General features: G+C 42.8%; 1 protein-coding gene across 5 annotated transcripts in view; it reads left to right on the top strand.

The window, feature by feature from the left end:
- The first annotated feature begins 517 nt into the window (after positions 1-517).
- Positions 518-17,556, top strand: part of ZNF475 (zinc finger protein 475) — a 20,661-nt gene continuing 3,622 nt past the window's right edge. Inside the window, exons 1-6 of one of the 5 annotated variants that reach the window (XM_088652645.1) lie at positions 524-677; positions 3,444-3,589; positions 6,154-6,267; positions 7,421-7,610; positions 7,790-8,715; positions 15,408-15,588. In XM_088652645.1, coding sequence (XP_088508771.1) covers positions 8,059-8,715; positions 15,408-15,588 — 838 coding nt within the window. In that variant the 5' untranslated portion in view covers positions 524-677; positions 3,444-3,589; positions 6,154-6,267; positions 7,421-7,610; positions 7,790-8,058. Of the gene's footprint in view, positions 678-3,443; positions 3,590-5,134; positions 5,286-6,153; positions 6,268-7,420; positions 7,611-7,789; positions 8,716-15,407; positions 15,589-17,556 lie in introns of those variants that run through there. The other 4 variants (XM_060280141.2, XM_088652647.1, XM_088652646.1 and 1 more) reach the window with 4 other exon arrangements.

Genomic DNA, 17,556 nt, shown 5'->3' with positions numbered 1-17,556 from the left:
TATTTTGCAGGTGGGATCTCATACTGGCAAATTTAGGTTGCACAATTCAAGTAGAATTGCTGCTTTTGTGCCACAAACAAAAAGAAATCTCGATTCTTTAAAAAAAATGGATTATTTTGCAGTAAGAAAAGTGATGAAATAACATTGCTTTGCACAACGTCATATTACTTCACTGACTTAAGGTAATAGTCTCTTCCACATCTTTTCTTAGTGAATTCTACATGTTAAGTGTGTATTCATAGCAAGCCTGAAGTTCTGCCTGAAGTTTCTTTGCTCCTTCTCTCTGCAGCACAGTCCATTTCAATAATTCTGCAACAGTTGGAGCAGCAGAAATGGAATTTTCATTCAAATCATCACGTTTCCTCATGATGAAGTTTTGGGAAAATTTCTACGTTCACTTCTAGATATTGTTGCCACATAAACCTGTCTCCTACACTTCCCAAACAATGCTGTTGGCCAATCAGCTTCTCAGGAGCACTGTGAATTCACTTTTGTTGATATGTAGCTAGGCAACGGGTCAGTGACAAAAGAGAACTTGCCATTTCTGTAGCAACGCAAGATGCTAACGCACTAATTTCTTAAATAAGAAAGGATATGCTAAGCCTTAACGCTTTGTTTCTGCTTATTCCTCGATGTGCACAAAGGAATCATTATGTGGGAGTTTAAGAGATTTTAAGGTAAGAAGAAGGAACAAAGTGAAGAAATGTAACTGCCAGGAGGTCAGCTCAATAAAAAAAATATCCCTGTTTTGGATGAGGTTGAACTATTGATCCAAGTGAACCTTTTTAAATAGGTATAGCATGTTAATAGCATAGGATTTATTTATTTAACCAAAATATATATCATGCTTGAGATTCCTGGTATTTTAATAGGATCACTGGTATCTATCTCATGAAGTAATATAGGAAAACTATTTGAGGGCTTTCAAAAGGGAATTATTATTATTATTATTATTATTATTATTATTATTCACTTTGCCACGCCAGAGGAAGCAGCACCAGCTCCTAGTAACTTTCAGAGCCAGATGTAACAAATAGAAAAAATTAAGTGTTCTACTAATTATTTTTAAGTGTAATCCTGATCATATTGTTAGTGCAAAATATAGAACTTCATTTTTGACCACTATGTAACTGAATCATACCATTGCCTTTTCAATGGTAGAAAAGTTATAATACAATCACATTCGAATGACATGAAAATATAAGCTGATAAACAAATGTTTCACCATATTCACAGTGTTCATAATCATCAGAATTAGAACTAACAGCTCTTTGAAAGCGAACTCTGACAATTCTGGCCACTGGATGTAACTGTAACAATTTCCAGGGACACATTTTTGCTACAAAAGCCCATTACCATGTATTTGAACGTAATGCTAAGTTTCCCCATTACAGTACTGTATTTGTTTCATTTTATACTGCCATGCATAACATATTCTGAGGTTATTAAGAAGACTAGTTAAATGATTATTTACAGTGTATATATTTGTTTCCTTTTATATTGCTGTGCATATTTGGAAATTATTAGGAGGACTTCTTAAATGGTGATTTACAGTGTACAGAGCGAGCAGATCCAACACACACAAACCATTTCTTCGTTTTTATTTAGCAATTAAGTCTTCGTGTTTTTAGGCTGAAGAAGAACAGTTTGGCTTCTAACCAGATGAAATTGTTTATTTTTGGCAAATACGGATTTTCATTTTATATATCATGCACAATCTTGGTTGCATCTCTTAATGAAAGTCGCAGTGGATGGAGCGATGATATACTTCTCTCGAAAACCTCAGGTTTTAATGAGGTGCTGCTATCTGAGGAGCTGCAAGACAGGAAACAAGGGCAAGGGAATAAACAAAAAAGCCTAGCCCTTTTACAGTGATGAAAATTAGGAGCAAAGTAGAAGTTGCCTGCAGTGAAACTCTGTCAAGGCTTAGTGGGGATGGCTGAAGATATCTCTGCGTCACACGTGATCAAATTCAGAAACCCCATAAAAACAAGAAACATTCTAGGAAACTCGATCAGTGACCTCCATGACACAAGAGTCATGTAACATGGATGGTTAGACTAGATGTTATCACAAAGGTTGTTGTTGTTGTTGTTGTTGTTTGTTATATTTGTGCCCTGCCCATCTGATTCGGTTGCCCCAGCCACTCTGGGTGGCTTCCAAGAAATACAAAAGCATGATGATAAAATAATAATAATAATAATAATAATAATAATAATAATAATAATAATAATACAGTGGTACCTCGGTTTAAATCATGGGACCCAGGTGGCGCTGTGGGTTAATCCACTGAGCCTAGGGCTTGCTGATCAGAAGGTCGGCGGTTCAAATCCATGCAACGGGGTGAGCTCCCGTTGCTCGGTCCCAGCTCCTGCCAACCTAGCAGTTCGAAAGCACATCAAAATGCAAGTAGATAAATAGGAACCGCTACAGCGGGAACTTAAACGGCGTTTCCGTGTGCTGCTCTGGTTCGCCAGAAGCAGCTTTGTCATGCTGGCCACATGACCCGGAAGCTGTCTGCGGACAAACGCCGGCTCCCTCGGCCTATAGAGCGAGATGAGCGCCGCAACCCCAGAGTCAGACACAACTGGACCTGATGGTCAGGGGCCCCTTTACCTTTACCTCGGTTTAAGTACACAATTGGTTCCGGAAGTCTGTATTTAACCTGAAGCATATTTAACCTGAAGCAAACTTTCCCATTGAAAGTAATGGAAAGTGGATTAATCCATTCCAGATGGGTCCGCGGAGTACTTAAACTGAAAGTACTCAAACCAAAGCGTACTTAAACTGAGGTATGACTGTAATAATAATAATAATAATAATAATAATAATAATAATAATAATAATATATTTATACCCCACCCATCTGGCTGGGTTTCCCCAGCCACTCTGGGCAGCTCCCAACTGAATATTAAAAACACAATACAGCATCAAACCTTAAAAACCTCCCTAAACAAGGCTGCCTTCAGATGTCCTCTAAAAGTCAGGTGTTTATTTCCTTGACATATGATGGGAGGGCGTTCCACAGGGCAGGCGCCACTATAGAGAAGGCCCTCTGCCTGGTTCCCTGGTTCCCAGTGAGAGAACCGCCAGAAGGCATCAAACAATAAAAATTCCAAAATGGAGAAAACAAATGCCATTCATGTGATCCACAGATCCCTTCTCTTCCGTAGAAGAAACACAATATCACTTTGTGTCATCCCATCACCCTAGCAAAACTGCATTCCTTCCTTTATGGAACTTCCAAGTCAATTCTGACAATGGCCAATAGTGTTACACTTGTCCTTTTTTTTGTCTAAACACTGCTTAAAAATAAATTTTAACAGCATGTATAAAAGAGCAATATACAGCCATACCTTGAAAGTCGAACGGAATCCGTTCCGGAAGTCCGTTCTACTTCCAAAACGTTTGAAAACAAAAGCGTGGCTTCTGATTGTCTGCAGGAAGCTCCTGAAGAAAATCCGAAGCTGCAGAAGCCCTGCCAGATGTTCAGCTTCCAAAAGAATGTTAAAAAACCAGAACACTCACTTCTGGGTTTGCGGTGTTCAGGACCCAAAACATTCGAGAACTAAGCTGTTTGAAAACCAAGGTACGACTGTAATTTTTTTGGATGGGTCTTAATAGAGATTTCAGTCTTCCTCAGCAACCCGCAGGAAATGATTAAAATAACCACAGGCCTTTCAGCAAGGCCTTTTTGTATCTTTAGCTACATCTCTTGAAAAATCAAAAGCAGCAAAAATGAAGTTATACTGGGCTGGGCTAAATATATTTTTCCAGAGAGGAGAGGTATTGGCCAATGTTTGTTTGATTGTTTGCCAGTGTGGAAAATCTGGACCTCTGAAGCTTGTGAAGTCATGTTGATTTTTCTGCCGATAGGCAGCAAGAAATAAATAAATTTCCAAAAATAAAAGGAAGGAATCTGAAGGCAGCAATACTGAAGGGTTTGTTTGTTTGTTTGTTTGTTTGTTTGTTTGTTTGAAGGTGCTTCTGTGCAGTGATATATCATGATACTCCTAAAACACTTTAATAACTTGGTTGTGTTCTTCCATTCTTTAGTCTGAAGGCAGATAAGGTGAATCCTCACTTAGTCAGGGGTTACATTCGGGTGCCACACACACATAAGTGAAATTTGCAAAAGTAGGGAGCCTACTTAAAGGGAGCCTTTAAATGATCTCTCTGCTCCTTTCTCTCCACTCCGGATAAAAAAAAATACTGCAACTAAAATATCCACAACTGGAATTGAAGCTCTGGGGCTGGCAGGAGGCTGGAGGAAGTGTGGGAAAGCTGTTGCTGCTGCACTACAATGGTGCTGTGGTCTAAACCAGTGTTTCTCAACCAGTGTGCCTCCAAATGTTTTGGGACTACAACTCCCATCATTCCTGACCACTGATCTTGCTAGCTAGGGATGATGGGAGTTGTAGTCCCAAAACATCTGGAGGCACACTGGTTGAGAAACACTGGTCTAAACCACTGAGCCTCTTGGGCTTGCTGATTGGAAGGTTGGCGGTTTGAATCCCCAACCTTCCAACTGGCAGTTCAAAAGCATGCCAGTGCAGGTAGATAAACAGGAACCACTGCGGCGGGAAGGTAAACATTGTTTCCATGCGCTCTGGTTTCCGTCACGTTGTTTCATTGCGCCAGAAGCAGTTTAGTCATGCTGGCCACATGACTCAGAAAGCTGTCTGTGGACAAACGCCGGCTCCCTCGGCCTGAAAGCGATAGGAGAGTCGCAACCCCATAGTCACCTTTGACTGGACTTAACCATCCAGGGGTCCTTGACCTTTTTACTTTTACAATGTGGTTAGGCAGGGAGGCTGAGCAGCCCAAAGAAAGCCCCACGGCACTCCCAGTCTGCCCTCTGCCCTCATTGAAGCCCTCTTTCGGCTCTGGGGAGGGTCTCGTCACAAGCCTTGAGGACCCTCCAGCTCTCTCCCCCACCATTTCCTGATATGAATGTAATTATTTCCCAACGCCATGCGTTTACACAGTCGCCCACAAGTAGGGGGGGGGTGCCTGTATTCTTTTCAAGGGGCTGTTCCCTGACAAAATTCCTATTGAATAGGAATCAAAATGGATAGCAACACTGTGGCTTATCTAATTACCTAGCAGGCACGACGGCGTTTCTTTCAACCCAAATCTGTGTTAAAAGGACGCAGGACTGACAGATGGATTTCTGTGAAGCATTTATACCTGGTGGGATCCCGAGAGATGGGGGAAGAGAGAACCTCCGCTCATGAAAAGGGTTTTACAGATCGATGGAGGAAAAAACTAAAGAGCCCTCATGTGTATGTGCACGAGTTTTATTTCCAAAGACATCCACGAAGCAAACAAAAGAATCCTTTTCCTGTGGAGTTTCCCCTCACATCAAATCTATACATTTTAGCCGACTGTCATATTTCCTCTCGCCCCTAAGCACTTGAGCAAACCATTAGGATTACTGCTTAGAGAAAAGGCTACTCTTGGAGATTAGTGAGAACCATATTGTGAGAGACTTTGAAAAGATTAATGGAAATTTAAACCACAGGAGAGCTCTTCCTCATATAATTTTTTTTAATAAAAAATGTAGATGAACTAAATTTGGATTAGTTGCTCTTCGGTTGTGAGATATTACCTATGAAGTAGCGCCTTCTGGCAGCATCTAGATGAGCTTCTGTATTTCTATCCATTGTCTTATTTGGATCCAGATAGTCCATTACATTTAATTTTATTTTCATTAAAAGCACATGGTTTATGAATTTAGGCCATTGCGGAGGACCGCCGATGGCTCAAGCATTGTCCAAAATAAGAATGATGACCCATATTTGGCTACCGCTCACTTTTGTCTTAGCGTTCAGAAAGAAAGCTACACTTTGTCATGTCTTTTATAGAGAAAAGTTAATTTACTTTTAAAAACCTTATACGCTTTCTAGTTGACGGGGAAACATGATGGAGGGTTTCAGATTTACGGATGTGAACTTACAGGACATTTCCAACTTGGCAGAAAGGAAAAGAGACCAAATGGTGTAATCCCCAAAATAAAGCATAAATCTATTATGAAACGTATCCAGCAGAGATCTTGGAAGTCCAACAAGAGGCTATATTGTTAACAGGTTGTTTATGGTTTCTCTTCTTGACTGATTCATAGCTTGACTCATTCAACATTCTTTACCCCAGAGCCTGCATTACTGCTTGAAATTATTGTAAAGGGGAACAGCTTGATCATCCATGATACACATCTATCCATGGAAAATGGACTGGTGGATAAAGCCTTAGCTGGGTGAAACACAGGTAATGTTCCGAGATACTCCTTTCCCATGACCCTATAGCAAGCTTTGCGTTTTCTTTCTCTGTGACTTGAAAAAGCTTTCACTTGCTCACAATTATCTGGGTCCTCCTAAACATAGCTGCCAAGTCTCCCGTATTCCCCGGGAACCCCGTTTTTCCAGCTGTTCCCAGCCGGAAAAACGGTTTTTTTTGTTTTTCCCCAGATTATTCTGGCGCGGCGGTCATTTTGGAACTGGGCAGAGCATGCTCAGAAGCGACTTTTGATGCTGCTGTGCCCAGTTCCAAAATGGCTGCAGCACGACTTCTGGTGCGACGGCCATTTTAGAACAGGGCAGAGCAGCATCAAAAGTAGCTTCTGAGCATGCTCCGCCCAGTTCCAAAATGGCGGCAGTGCTACTTCCGGTCTGCTACTTCCGGTCCAGTCCCTTATTTCTCAGGCCGGAACTTGGCAGCTATGTGTGTGAGTGTGAGTGTGAGTGTGAGTGTGAGTGTGTGTATAATGTTACTGTGGAACTTTTTGACTGTTAGTTGAAACAACTTCATGGTTATATGGTTTATGTATCCTCCAACATCCTCCAATGAGAATAGGGATGTCCCGTCCCATAACAATAATAATTATAATATTTTTCATTTATTTATACCCCACCCATCTGACTGGGTTGCCCCAGCCACTCTGGGTGGCTTCAAACATATATACATACATAATAAAACATTAAACATTTTTAAAAAAAACTTCGCTGTACAGGGCGGCCTTCAGATGTCTTCTAAAAGTTGTATAGTTACTTATCTCCTTGGCTAGGGGGGTCGCATAACTCCATAGCCTCCAACATTTCTCCAATGAAAACAGAGACACCCAGGGCTTTTTTTGCAGCTGGAACTCACTGGAACTCAGTTCCGGCACCTCTCAGGTGGGTGCCATTGCTATTATAAGATGACAAGGGAAGGAGGACTTTCCAAGATCAAATAAGAAACCAGGACAGATTCAGTAAATCCAGGACTGTCCCTGGAAAATAGGGACACTTGGAGGGTCTGACTTATAAATTCAGGCAAATGCAACAGACAAATGTTTTAGTAGCTACTGTGCCTTCTCAGTGTTAAGGACAGAAATTACTTTGTCTTATTATCACAGGTGTTTTATTTCTTTTGTCTTGTACAGAATCAACTTAATGTAATACATGTGGCTGTACAATGTGGCAACGCCAATAGTTATTGCTATGAATGCTGAATCAAAAAAAATGTTTGGAAGAATGACAGTGAGGTGACCGACAAAAACCACGCAAAAGCACAATCCTATACATGCTTACTCAGAAGTAAGCCCCACAGTGGTGAGTGGGGCTTACTCCCAGGTAAGTGTGTACAGATTGCAGCTGAAATGTTATATATGAAGAAATGCTCAACATAAAAATATTGCATTTGGCTACACTAGTTGTTTTACTCTCTCTTTTAAAAAAAGTTTTAAAACAATTAAACATCTGCCTACAACTTACCATGTTTTAACATACATATTTCTCTTATTTTCCCCCAGGATTTAAAAAAAGACACTAAAAAAAATTAGTAAAATAGAAAAAAACACCACAAAAAAGGCAACATTGCTGGGACCTCAGTGTTAGAACATTGCAAATGTGCTCAGATCTGTCACAGCTGCCCTCTGTTTTAGGATCTCGTACCTCTTTATCCCAGAGAGCTTCATTGTTTTTAAAGGAACAACAGGTCAACCGAAAGACAACCACAAAGTCCAAACAAAAAACCAGTACATAAATCAAGATATCCTGTTAATGGAACCTTGTTGACTTCATGGAAACAGCTTTAATGAAAAAGACTCTGAGCAAACACAATAAAACGCTGCCCAATGCTGGAAAAGCCCTTGCTAATATCTCCACCGGCTCGTCTTTAAGGCAGGCTTCAAAATCCACTGTTTCAGATCCTTCCATGCTTTTGTCAGGAGTGGGCTTGAATTCTACCCTTAAAACAAGCGCTGGGAAGAAGAGGCCGGGGACTGTGGTGCTATCAAAACGACCAAGTGCTGGGGGCGTGTCTCAGGATCAGGGGGACCGGCCCGTCATTCGCCCGAGAAGACCTGGCTTCAGGATCTGCCATATCTGTGGCAGAGAGTTTGGGTCACAATCTCTTCCTATCCATGAGCCAAAATGCCTGGAGAAGTGGCAGATAGAAAACGATAAGTTGCCCAAACATCTCAGAAGACCACCACCCATTAAACCTCAGGCCCTTCCTGGAGGATCTCTCGGTACGATGGCTGAAAACGCAGCAGCAGCTGCTCAAAGTTACAAGCTCCTACCCTGTGAATACTGTGGCCGTACTTTTCTTCCAGATCGTCTTGCTGTACACCAAAGGAGTTGTAAACCGAAACCCAGTGGAGGTCCTTCGAGCTACAGCTCCCCTAAATCACATACCGGTAGATCCACTGGGCCTGCATCTTCCACCTCAGACAAGGTAAATTAGAAGGCATCACACCTAAGAAAAAAGCAAAATGGTTTACTGTGCAAATTCTACCTTGACATTCCAGCGCCATTGAAGTTAATGGTAAAACCTTCACTATTGACTTCAATCAAGCTAGGAGATCATTTCAGAGACTATAAATGAGTGAGTAGCTTTAAACAAGCCTAAGGTGATACCCGGGTCACGTTCCATGTTCTGAATAAGTTATCAGCAGAAATGCAGACTTCATAGTAAGCACATTGTATAAGAAAAACATCACAACCGTGGTTTTTGTAGTGGTGGTAGCAGTGATTTAATTAACACGAAGTTCAGTGTTTATATAAACCATATTAGACATTTTGGATTTCTAAAATGCTATAGATAACGACGGAAAGATGCTCACGTTGAAGGTTGGTGACGTACTGGTAACTCAAGTTTGTGACACAGCACAAATATAGGCAAGCAAATATAGATGGCACAGATTTTCCACTGAAACTCATGTAGAAACCATAATTAAAACAAAAAAGCACTTAGAGCCATACCAACATATAATTCTGCTTGTGAAAGGACCCATGAAATCCTTTTCATATATTCTGAATTTTGGTTTAATGGATGTGGACAGATGCTTGCAGTTCTCGTCCTACGGAGTTTGCAAGGAATCCCTCACCTCAGCTTGCCCTCTAATTGTGATTTATTTATGGGAATTCGGGGGATAAAATATATTTGTCAAGCAGCCGATATGAATAAAAAGGCTGCGAGCATCTGCTAAGTGCTATAAATTCAAAGAATCCATCCCCTTGGAGTGCAGGTTTTTACTTAGGCAACTCTCTTAGGTTGAATTAACACGTGCAAAGTCAAACAGCATTAGATACTTTTGCGGGAGTTACTCATTTGTACACAAATAGTGTACAAATGGACATTGCATGAAGGACACTGCTGAGTGAATTCAAGAAGGTATCTCAACATTGTTTGTTGCTTGGCTTTCTAGTCAGAAAGAAGCAGTAATTCTTCTTGTCGTGAGCCAAGGCAGAGAGGACTAAACTCTGGCCGTGTTCTCCGTAGCAACAATTCATGATGTATTGTTATGTTTCATATATTCCCCTGGTCTTCTCTTTGTGTTTATTAGCCACTGTTATAACAAAAAAGGTCGGTTCTATGTGAAAGGAGAAATGGGAGGGAATATGGAAGACGAAGAAAAAGCAAAAAAAAATATCTGAGTAATACGATATCCTGTAATTTTAAATCTGAAAGTGACAAAGAAGAAAACTGGACTCAGATATTAACCAACTCGCCCATTTTTAATTGCTGTAACCTTCCCCAAATTTTGCCCCAAGAATCTACAGAGGACAGAATCTACAGAGGACAGCTATCTATTAATTACTGGCAATTCTGTAATTAGGGGGCAATCGTCAACCAGATGAGGGCATAGAACTACATTCAGAGTGCATTTCTTCCACCCACCCACCCATCTTGGTGCATGTGTTCATACAAAGTTCATGTAGTAGCAACATCCTAGGATAAATTTGCTTATAATAACTATTTTTTTTAATGTAAGCTTTTTAAAGTATGGCAGGTTTAAAAAGGAGTTTGAGGGTTTTCAGGGGGGCAGAGGCTCTTGAACAAAAGACTTACTGAAGTATTTCACTGTAGGCATACTATTGAATTATGGCATAGGACAATAAGAATTTGTCTACCTTGGCATTTTCTTGTAATACTTGCATTTCCTTTGTTTCTTTTCTCTGAACCTTCTCATGGGATTAGCATCTTCATTGAAGTCAGCCAGACAAAATATTTGGGAAGGTGACATAGCTGTCTTATAAATCTGAACCAACTTCAAACCAGTTTAAATGTCACAGCTTCCCATTAGAGGATTCAGGGAATTGTAGCGCTGCGAAGGAACCTGGTATGCCCTCAAAACCCGATAGTTTCCTTTGGAAGAAACTATTACCACTAAATGTGTGTCCAATCAAGTTTGCATTTGTAGTATAGAATGCTGGAGAAAGGGAAAGACCCTTACAACCAAACTCTCTTGAGCCATACTTACCCAAGTTGTTGAAGAACATGCTCTGTTCATCTCTGGAGGTATAAGATTGATAGGCATGGAAACAGGTCAGTGGAAACTGCCATTGGCCTTCCTCTACAAATTTGGACGGAAGGGGACAAAAAATTAGAAAGGAAAGATAGTGATAGCATAAAGATGGAAAGGAATTGGGGCTAGTGAAGATCCTGCTTTGAGTTGAACATAAAACATTGGGTATGTGTTTGCACATACATTTTCATCCTGTAATAAGCAGGACTGAAGAGATGGCAGACCAGAACTTCCACAATGTATTTGGAACGCCTGTTCCGAAAGACTCTCTAAAAGGGTACCTCTGTAAAGAGAGTTGACGAGGTCTGTTCATAATCATTGCTGTTCCCCTCAATTAAACGGGCACAGTGCCCATAGCAGGACAATAAATTTGTCCCATTGTATTGTTATGCTAGACCTCATTTTCTTCTGATTCCCTCACCAAGTGTTTCCTGAATTGTAGAGTCAAGCCAGTTTGCCTGTAATGGGTTTGTTAGGCCAAAGTTGTTATTTTGTAATCCAAATGGTAATGGAATGTACGGGCTCATTTGGATCAACTAAGCCTGATTATATCTTCAGTAAACAGCCTAAGCCTCATAGGCTTTGTTTTTTTTTTTTAAATATTTTTATTAATTTTCCAATTAAAACCAATTATATCACATTCAATATTTCAAATTATACACATATATATATCAATCAGACCGAATGTTATGCCAAATCATCTAAAGAATTTTTTATTTGGGTTCCCATGCTTCAAGAAATTGGGAATTCCTCGCAACTGTCCACTGCCGTCTTTTTTCTAAAGTTCAAATCGTCCTTCAAGTTCATAATAATCCAGATCTTCCCCTTACAGTCACATAGATGTTTTCCACTTTCACGATTGTTTCCCAGCTGCTGATATAAATATCAAACAAAGTCTCACAGATGTTCTTTCTCCTGTGTGAGTTAATCAGTCCAGCCTCCCCATAAATCTTCTTAATGGAGCTCCTGTTGCGTTGAAGCAATTCGAAGTAGCGCCATCTTAAAAAGCTCAAATCACTTTCGCTTTTCTCTCATAGCCATGAAGATTTACGATCATTATAGAATTTACAGCTTTTCCAGGCAGGAGACCCAAACATCAAACCATAGACTCTTGGTAAATTAATGGATCTCCTTGCCCTATAGCTGAACTTAGCTTCAGGTCGCTGCTCCAATTTAAAGTGCGTCACAGCTCATAAATCCTCCGAACGCATTCAGAACTCCTTCCGTCCGACTAGGGGGGGGCTTTTCTCATCGGCAACTCCACATCTTTAAAAAAATATGCTCAGTAACAACAGTTATAAGGTTCAACTCACACAGTCTTTTGCTTCTCTTTCACTCCAAACAAGCCAGGACATCGCGTCCGGGAAGGTACGAGGCAACAATATGAAGAAAAAAAATAAAATAAAAACTCACTCCCCTTATCGCTCCGTCCCCATCAATCCTTCTTCCAGATGCAGTACAATCTTTGACTCCTCTCACTCGGCAGCATAAATTTCTCAGCAGTAAACAGCGCTTCTTTCCCTCCTTCTGAAGTATGTCCATAGATTTAAGCCTAATTATCTTCTTTAACCATGGAAATCCCCGCCATGCAGATTAGCGTCCGGGAGTCCTGGCCCTTGTAAGTGCTCAGCCCAAGCTCCCCCCACTCCAAAAACAGTCGGAGTGGGTCTGGGGGCATCGCGGGCCAGCGGCCCCTCTCCGTAACCCCCGGAGAGGGTAGGGGGTTGCTAAGCCTCATAGGCTTTGGCTGTGCAAGTCAGTTTTGATAGCCCTCTTCTCAAATCCAGTTTAGGACCGTATTGCTGCAAGGGAAATGTAAACAAACAACCCTTAGACAGATAGTCTCAAAATTCAGTTCCATATTCAGTAGGGCATATTTCTCCATTTCCTGCGTAAATCACAATTGCATGCTTTTGATGTATTTTTCATTGCTCTCTTTGTCAATATATGGTAAAAATTTCATTCTGAAATTTCATTGGTTGTATCCTGAGTATCTGGTACTGCCATCTGCTGTCTTTTCTCTGTTCTATGTCTGTTTCCAGAATAAAAGCATATTTTGGCCTGCTGTCTTTTCTCTGTCACTGCACAGAACCAAAGTTCCAGATCTTTTTCTACTTCAATCTTTGCCAACCTGGTGCCTTCCAGATGTTTTGGACTACAACTCCCAATGGCCATTTGATGGCCAAAACATCTGGAGGGCAAAGGTTGACAAAGTCTGTTCTATGCTGTCATTAGAAGCTGAGCCACTGGATCCACGTTTTCCCGAAATGTGGGGAGTGGTGGTGGTGGGGCAGACTTTTGAACCCTCTGTGCTTCCTATCCTGATCTCTGCACTTAATTTCCAGCATTATTTCATTGTAAAAAACCTTTCATCGGGAGAAAAAATAGCATTGCACACCACTCCAGTCTCTGAGCGATACAACATTCCAGGGATTCCAGGCGCTTACCTAGGGTTTGTGGGGGTTTTTTTGGAATGTGGTACAGTGGAGACTGTGGTGTCTATGGTTTATTTACTCATATATACAACCTGAGCCTACGATGGAGCATTAACACACCAAGAGGGCCTTGGGTTCCAACAGAAATCAGGCATGGCTCTCTCTCCTTGGCTTTGCAGCCTGCTCCTTCCTTCCAGCTTCTAGCTCACATCACTCAGCTCCCAACTCTTTGTCTTTCCAACGAACAGACAGTTGAGGGAGGGGGGCATACCCATGTGTACTCTGGCACAGAGCCACTTTCTTTGTTACCTCAACAACCCATACTCATGCCAATAGTCCAGCTATTCCAGGAACTGAATTCATGCTGGATGCAGGAATTGGAAGGGGCCCTGGCATACAGCCTTCCAACCCCCCCCCAAAACCCTCAAAACAATAGCTTTTGCCGTCATTCCATCCAATATGTCCAAAAGAAGAAAACAATTTTAAGGGCATGCTTGGCCTGGTTACAGTGGGAGGCAAGTTGAATTATGTTTGCTTCTGTGTGTCAAAGAAAGGCGAGGAAATTGTGGTATAACATGCAAATCCAGAGGAAAAAAAGATTCAGCAGCCAACAGAAAATCTTCTTTTCAGGTCATGTGTACTGTATTGTTCCATCTCTTTCCTCTTTGTCTCTGCCGGAAGTGACAGGAATCACTGTTGGGGGGCAGCAACAGCAAAAGGAAGACTGGGGCCTGTAAGCTCTGGGGCATGACAGTGGGGCACCTTGGAGGATGCCAATGCACGACAGCAATGCCAACTCCAGGTGCTGCCAATGGTTTAAACCGTGCCTTATTGGGGTAGTAAAGGTAAAGGGACCACTGTCCATTAGGTCCAGTCATGGACGACTCTGGGGTTGTGGCGCTCATCTCGCTTTACTGGCCAAGGGAGCCAGCGTACAGCTTCCAGGTCATGTGGCCAGCATGACTAAGCCGCTTCTGGCGAACCAGAGCAAACGCACGTAAATGCCGTTTATCTTCCTGCCGGAGCGGTACCTATTTATCTACTTGCACTTTGATGTGCTTTCGAACTGCTAGGTGGGCAGGAGCCAGTACCAAGCAATGGGAGCTCACCCCGTCACAGGGATTCAAACTGCCAACCTTCTGATTGGCAAACCCTAGGCTCTGTGGTTTAACCCACAGCGCCACCCGCGTCCCTATTATTGGGGTAGTAGCATGTGCCAATTATCAGTACAGAGACTGAGAAACGAATAAACTCCCCCATTCTCCTTCTACTGAAAGGGAAACTTCCAGCCCATCACATTTTCTTCAGTTTTCTCCAGTTTTCCCATTCTGCCCTGGCCCCTAAAGGTTGGGGATTCCTGCAGAAAAAGAACTCGTGCCTTGCATTTATAAGATTCCAAATTGGCTCTCGAAATCTCAGCTAAAGACTCTTTCGTACTTACACTAGGAAAGGTCACATATGTAAGCCCCTCAAGAATTGTTTCCAATCACAGTTGTGGGTACTTGTCTAGGTAGACCATGGTCCAGCTTGGTAGAAGTCATTCATCATACCCACCAAGTGCCCTGGGAAAAATGGTTTTCCCCATTTTTTCACGTGAGATCATGGCAGCCATTTTGGGTGCCACGCTTTTGCACCACGGTCTCTCACCACAAAAAGTACTTTTTTCTGGGGCGAGATCACAGCACAGGTCACATGACTCTCCTGGAAGACACGCATCCTTGGTTTTTTATTTGAAAAAGTTGGACGGTATGTCACTTATCATACTGTTTAAACAAGCACCCTCTGCAAACCATTATCCAGAAACAAGCTACACCTTTCTGTTTGTTTGTTTATTTGCAATGATCTTAAGTCCCTTTCTTACCAACATTATCTTGAAATTTGCCTGCCACGTCCATAGTAAATTTCAAAGGACTATTTGTTCTTAAAGAGCCCATTTGGAAGCTCTTAATATTAACCAATTCAAAACTAAATATAGTAGCAGGTGTGAATTTTCTGCCAGGAATTTGCAACTGAATCCATCTTTTGCAGGCACATTGTTAAAATGTGTTATAAAGCATAAACACCCTGCATCTCCATCCTCCACTTTGTCAGTGGAATTCTTTCCAACAACACAGACCGCTTGGGTTTTAAATGATTTTCTAAAATCAAATTGCCTTTCTTTTAACTGAGCTTGTTGTCCACAGCCTGCATTTGTACGGCGACCCCCAACCGTTATTTGCTACATTTGCGGCCGAGAGTATGGAACTCAATCCATAAGCATCCATGAACCACAATGTCTGAAAAAATGGCACCTGGAGAATGATCAGCTGCCAAAACACTTAAGACGACCCGAACCCAAAAAGCCAGAGGTCGTATCCATAGGAGGTAAGTTACCATCTCAAAAGATAAACACAGAGACGGCAGGAGAAGGGGCAGTATAAACATCCGTGGAAACCTTGCACGTTAATTTTTACTTTAACCAATCAAAGCTATGCCATTTACCTGGTTTCAAGTATTCTCTCATCTGACAAAATCAATGAGATTTATCGTGTGGAATTCAGCATCTCGCTGTTACAAGGTTCTGTCTGCGTATGCATATCAGCTTGCCAGCCAGAACCAGGGGTACCAATATTTTTTGGGGTGCACAGCATTTGAACAGCAATGTCCATCAACCTTGGGGAGTCCCAGCCCCCCCCAAATATTTTATTGAGGGGGGCCGAAGGGACCTTGGCCCCTTGGAGATGGCTCCTATGGCTGGAACAATTCCCCTCCCGCTGCATGCTGTTCTGGGGGTGCTCCCCCAAAACACCGCCCGCAGCCAATTTGGGGGGATGAGTGGGGAAGCCCCATGATGCAACTGGAAGCCCTTGCGCAGTGCTTCTTCTGACAGGGGTTCTGAGGTGGATCCCAGCCTCCATTGCCGAAGGCCTATTGGCTATACTCGTTCACATGTTAGCATAACGCTTGGAGCCACTAAATTCTGTGGCACGTGGTCTTTCATCAATAGAGGTGTCAGCAGGAAGCACTTGAGAGCAGAAGTTTGGGATCTGTTCAGAAGGGGCCCCAAACGCAACAGGACTGGACTGGCTAAGCCAAAGTATTGAAGGGAGCTTAACCACATCGCCATTGAAAGAGCCCGTACCCCCTGCCACCAGACAGTTATGTCTAGAGACGTAAAAATACCCAAATGCACCTCTGCCAAGCACAGACTTTGAAAAGGTAGCTGATAACATCACCTCTGGAGAGGGTTTACATTGAATTGGTATAAGCTTAAAAAACCTGGCAGTGTGCTGTAGGAATTGCTCCTTCTGGTAATAATGACTTTCCAGAGGCTTAGAAGCAGTGCTTTTTTCTAGAGGGGGGGGAAGGTGCTGGTACTCACCAGCAAGGAGGGATACGGGCCAGAAAATGGGGAGGGACATGGCCTGACACTAAGGCTGGGCAGTGAGGACAGGTTAGCTGCTTGATGTTCCCTCACCCACCCATGTCTAATAATTATAATAATAATTTATTATTTATACCCCACCCATCTGGTTGGGTTTCCCCAGCCACTCTGGGCGGCTCCCAACAGAATATTTTAAAAGTAATAAAATATCAAACATTAAAAACTTCCCTAAACAGGGCTGCCTTCAGATGTCTTCTAAAAGTCAGATATAGTGGACGCTCGGGTCGCGAACGTGATCTGTGCGGGAGGCACGTTCGCAACCCGCAGCGTTCGCAACCCGCGTCTGCGCACATGCGGGTCGCAATTCGGCGCTTCTGCGCATGCGCAAAGCACAAGTTAGCGCTTCTGCGCATGCACGCATGCCAAAAACCCGGAAGTAACCTGTTCCAGTACTTCTGGGTTCAGTGCGGAGCACAACCCGAAAAAACACAACCTGAAGTGGCTGTAACCCGAGGTATGACTGTAGTTGTTTATTTCCTTGTCGTCTGATGGGAGGGCATTCCACAGGGCCACTACCGAGAAGGCCCTCTGCCTGGTTCCCAGTAGCTTCACTTCTCACAGTTAGGGAACTGCCAGAAGGTCTTTGGAGTTGGACCTCAGTGTCTGGATTGAACAATGGGGGTGGAGACGCTCCCAGTGAAGAGGCCTCTGCTGCCTGGGTTGGGAAGGAGGTGGCAGGGCTCCAGGACACTGTCAGAGCATCATGCCTCCTTCACTGAGCTGGGCAAATGTTTCACGGGCTTGGGGAATGAGATGTGATGCTCTAATGGGGTCGGAGAGCCCTCCTGCTTCCTTCCCAAAGCCTGCCCAGCTTTGGGAGGAAGGCAGCAGGGCTCCGGGACCCTGTCAGAGCATCGTGCCTCCTTCCCCAAGCCCAGGAAGTATTTGGCCAGCTTAGGGAAGCAGGT

Source organism: Zootoca vivipara, chromosome 10 (assembly GCF_965207765.1).
Source record: "Zootoca vivipara chromosome 10, rZooViv2.hap1.1, whole genome shotgun sequence".
Classification (NCBI taxonomy): domain Eukaryota; kingdom Metazoa; phylum Chordata; class Lepidosauria; order Squamata; family Lacertidae; genus Zootoca; species Zootoca vivipara.
The sequence above is the reverse complement of the archived record's forward strand: the minus strand, read 5'-3'. Positions and strand labels throughout refer to the sequence as shown.